General features: G+C 42.9%; 1 protein-coding gene across 2 annotated transcripts in view; it reads left to right on the forward strand.

Moving 5' to 3' along the window:
- The window catches only part of Glt8d1 (glycosyltransferase 8 domain containing 1), a 10,256-nt gene that overhangs the window by 2,736 nt on the left and 3,729 nt on the right, over positions 1 to 3,791 (forward strand). For both annotated transcript variants that reach the window (XM_021181900.1, XM_021181899.2), the window contains exons 2-3: positions 1,917 to 1,970; positions 2,080 to 2,178. In XM_021181900.1, the coding sequence (XP_021037559.1) occupies positions 1,955 to 1,970; positions 2,080 to 2,178 (115 nt within the window). In that variant the 5' untranslated portion in view covers positions 1,917 to 1,954. The remainder of the gene's footprint in view (positions 1 to 1,916; positions 1,971 to 2,079; positions 2,179 to 3,791) is intronic.

Below are 3,791 nucleotides of genomic sequence, written 5' to 3' on the forward strand. Positions count from 1 at the left end.
CACCTGCCTCTGCCTCCCGAGTGCTGGGATTAAAGACGTGCGCCACCACACCCGGCTTTTCTTCTTCTTTAATGTATATGAGGACACTGTAGCTGTCTTCAGATAGACCAGAAGAGGACACCAGACCCCATTACAGATGGTTGTGAGCCACCATGTGGTTGCTGGGAATTGAACTCAGGACCCTGGAAGACAGCCAGTTCTCTTAACTGCTGAGCTATCTATCTCTCCAGCCCTGAGAGTTTCTTCTAAATAGACCAAGGAACCAGGAAAGACAGTGTGAGGAGACTTACTCTGAAATCGGGCGCTTTTCCTGTGAGTAGCTGGAAGCCTTTATCAGCAAGTGCTTCCTGTCACCTGTCTACTTACAGGAAGTGAATACTTGCTTGAAGCTTGTGTTCTGTGTCCTGCTAACTAGAGCAGCTCAAATACATGTGGCTTCCAACCCATATACAGTGCAACGTATAACTATCACTGAAACGTAACAAGATAAAACATTGAGTTTTGTACCAGCAACTAGCTGGGGTTTATTGCAACGGGATTGTTTTATTCAGTCTTGGTGGAATTTAACTCAAATCAGGGAGACGTTAAAGCTTTATTGAGTAGGTCCCAATCTGCCAACTTCTGTAGGGAAGACCTGGCTATGGTATGAAAAAGAGAAATACCATAGGGTATATATATATTTTGTTTGTTTGTTTGTTTGGTTTGGTTTTGGTTTTTCGAGACAGGGTTTCTCTGTATAGCCCTGGCTGTCCTGGAACTCACTCTGAGGACCAGGCTGTCCTTGAACTTAGAAATCCACCTGCCTCTGCCTCCCAAGTGCTGGGATTAAAGGCGTGCACCACCATGCCCGGCGGCTACAGTGTACTTACATATAATAATTAATCTTAAAAAAAAGAAAGTGATGTCTAATTGAGTGGCAGATGGAATGACAAATCGAGAAAGATTTGACAGAATAGACTATGCCTGACTCTCACAAGAACAGAGAGGAAAGGGAAGCTGCTTAAGAGAAGCAGCACACAGAGAATAGGAGAAGGCAGCTTAGCTGGGATGGTTGTACAGAGGCAGGTTGCAGAGAGAACAAGCCAGACACAGGTGAAGACAGACAGAGCCAGAGAACGAGAAGGAGCAAGAAGATTGGAACAGATTGTCGAGTTAGCTAGAGATGGAGAGAGAAGCCAGATTGAGTGGAGAAGAGCCTTAACCAGAACAGTTGAGTTTAATCAACCAGCCAGAGTTCAGAAAGAACTAGGAAGGAGTGAGCTTATTCAGATCTCAGAGGCTGAAAACATTCTAGGCATCGATTAGATTGTACAGAGGCTAGACGCTTCCAGTGCAGCTGATGGAGGCAGTAAACCTTGGAGATGACAATTATTACAGGAGAATAAAAGTTACTTTTTAGTCCATGGCCAGTCTAACTAGGTTTTTTGGGGCTTGGTTGGTTGGTTAGTTTTTTTTAGACTTTTGAGCTTTCTCTGTGTAGCCCTGCCTGTCCTGTAACTCGCTTTGTGGGCCAGGTCAAGCTCAGTGATCCGCCTGCCTCTGCCTCCCGAGCAAGCACTGTGACTAAAGGTGTGCACCACCATATCCAGCTTAACTAGGTGTTTCAAACAGAAATCAATCCAGAAATGTTTGTCTAGTTGCTAAACTTGAGATATTTCTCCTGATAGATTTTTTTCTTGTAGTGTGCAGTGTTAACAAGGCTAAAGTTATGTGCTTCTCCATATACTATGAAAGTGTTGTATATGATCATCAAAAAATCTCAGTTCCCCTATTGGGTGCTTGGAAGTTATTAATTTAAAAACAAGTATCTGGCAAAGTATCACATGTTCCTCTTATTTCTGTCTGAATAAGAGTGCAGAAGCATTTTGATGACCATTCACATGTACTTGCTGACTTTGGGGGCTTTTTTTTTATAGGGTTAATTTCTAATGTTTGTGTAAGACAGAAGAAAAGGATGTCATTCCGTAAAGGTATGCGATCCCCTCCTCTCCTCTTCCCTCTCTCCCCCGTCTCTCTAAGTTCTCTTGTTTTTATATTTGCCAAAGCCAAAAGCTGTAACACAGGTTTTCTCTGTTTCAGTGAACATCATCATCTGGGTCCTGGCTGTTGTTCTCTTCTTACTGGTTTTGCACCATAACTTCCTCAGCTTGAGCAGTTTGTTAAAGAATGACGTTTCAGGTATGGCAGGGAGCCTTTACCTTACTAACCCTGTACTACTGTGTGTTGTTAAGGACCTGGAGGTCCCCGGGCCAAACACACACACACACACACACACACACACACACACACACACACACACACACACGAGCAGTTTGACCTCAACAAATGGGACAGCGTGGAAAGGGTTATCTGCAAAAAGGAGGAAGGGGACACTTGGAGTTTATAGAGGAGGGCCTAAGTTTCGGAGTTGATTGTCTAGCTGTGGCTGTTTGTCTTTAGAAACCGCCTTGCTCAGGCTGTCTGAAGAAGGTGGATGGGGGTAACTGAGCTAGGCAATGGCAGTGATGGAGAAGGAGCTGGAGCTTCTACAGAGGGCAGGAGGTTTCCACAAGCCTTGGTCAGGGTCTAGCAGAGTTTGTTCAAAGTGTATTCTGATAACCAGTGCACTGGGTACTCATCGGTCATCTGGTGCTCCCACTCTTCTCTGTATTGAACTCTTCTGCTAAGAACTTGATCTGAGAGAATATTCCTTTCTATCAAGTCAGAGGCCCTAAAGAAAGGCTGTAGGCTGCCGTCTGCTTGCGTTTCATCAGGTCAGAGCTTTAAAAGATGACTACAGGCAAGTGTCCCTGATATTTGATGCTTGCCTTTGTCATTACAGGGTGTCAATATGGTGACTTTGTTTTAACTGTTACTTTCTTTTAACTTAGCAATCACATCAGTAGGACTTTTGTAATACAACAGAAATCATAAAGTCTTATCAGCTGATCAAAAAATTTTTTATTGTATATAACATTGCAATTATTTAGTTCAGGTGAATCTACTCTGGTAATGAGGGATATCTGAGGCTGCAGGGTGTTTGTTAAATATCTTATTTTGAGACCAGATGTTTTCTTTTTTTTTTTTTTTTTTTTTTTTTGAGACAGGGTTTCTCTGTGTAGCCCTGGCTGTCCTGGAACTCACTTTTTGAGACCAGATCTTATGGCTCAGGCTGGCTTCAAAGCCACTCTATAATTTAGGCCATCCTTGAATTTCCAATCTTCATGCCTCAGCCTCCATAGTGATGGCATTACAATGTGAGCCACAATGCCCTTGTTGTAAAAAATCATTTTTAAGGATAGATATGACAATACACCATAGAAATCCTAGCAATTGGGATACTGAGGCAAGGCAAGAGGATCATGAATCTGAGACCAGTACAGACTATAGCTGCACCCAGGGCCTTATACACGCAGAGTACATACATACCCTTACTGCTGAGCTATCCTCAGCTTTACATTTTGACTCTTCTCTAGTTCAGTTTCTGTCCTTAAGAAAGAATAATTAAGACATAGACCATGTACCCCTTTAAGGCTGTTTATAAACTGTTGGAATACATTCTAGACATGTTCTGTAATTTCCCTACTAATGGGGTACCAAGAGTGTTGCCAGGTTATTTTTTTAAATTCTTCCACTTGTGTAAAAGTGGTTATATATAGGAAAACACAATTTCCTATTGTATGCTTCCAAGTTACTGGGCAAGAATGAATAAATAGGGGCTGGTGAGATGGCTCAGTGGGTAAGAGCACCCGACTGCTCTTCCGAAGGTCCAGAGTTCAAATCCCAGCAACCACATGGTGGCTCACAACCAT

The sequence above is a fragment of the Mus caroli genome, chromosome 14 (genome assembly GCF_900094665.2).
Source record: "Mus caroli chromosome 14, CAROLI_EIJ_v1.1, whole genome shotgun sequence".
NCBI classification, from domain to species: Eukaryota; Metazoa; Chordata; class Mammalia; order Rodentia; family Muridae; genus Mus; species Mus caroli.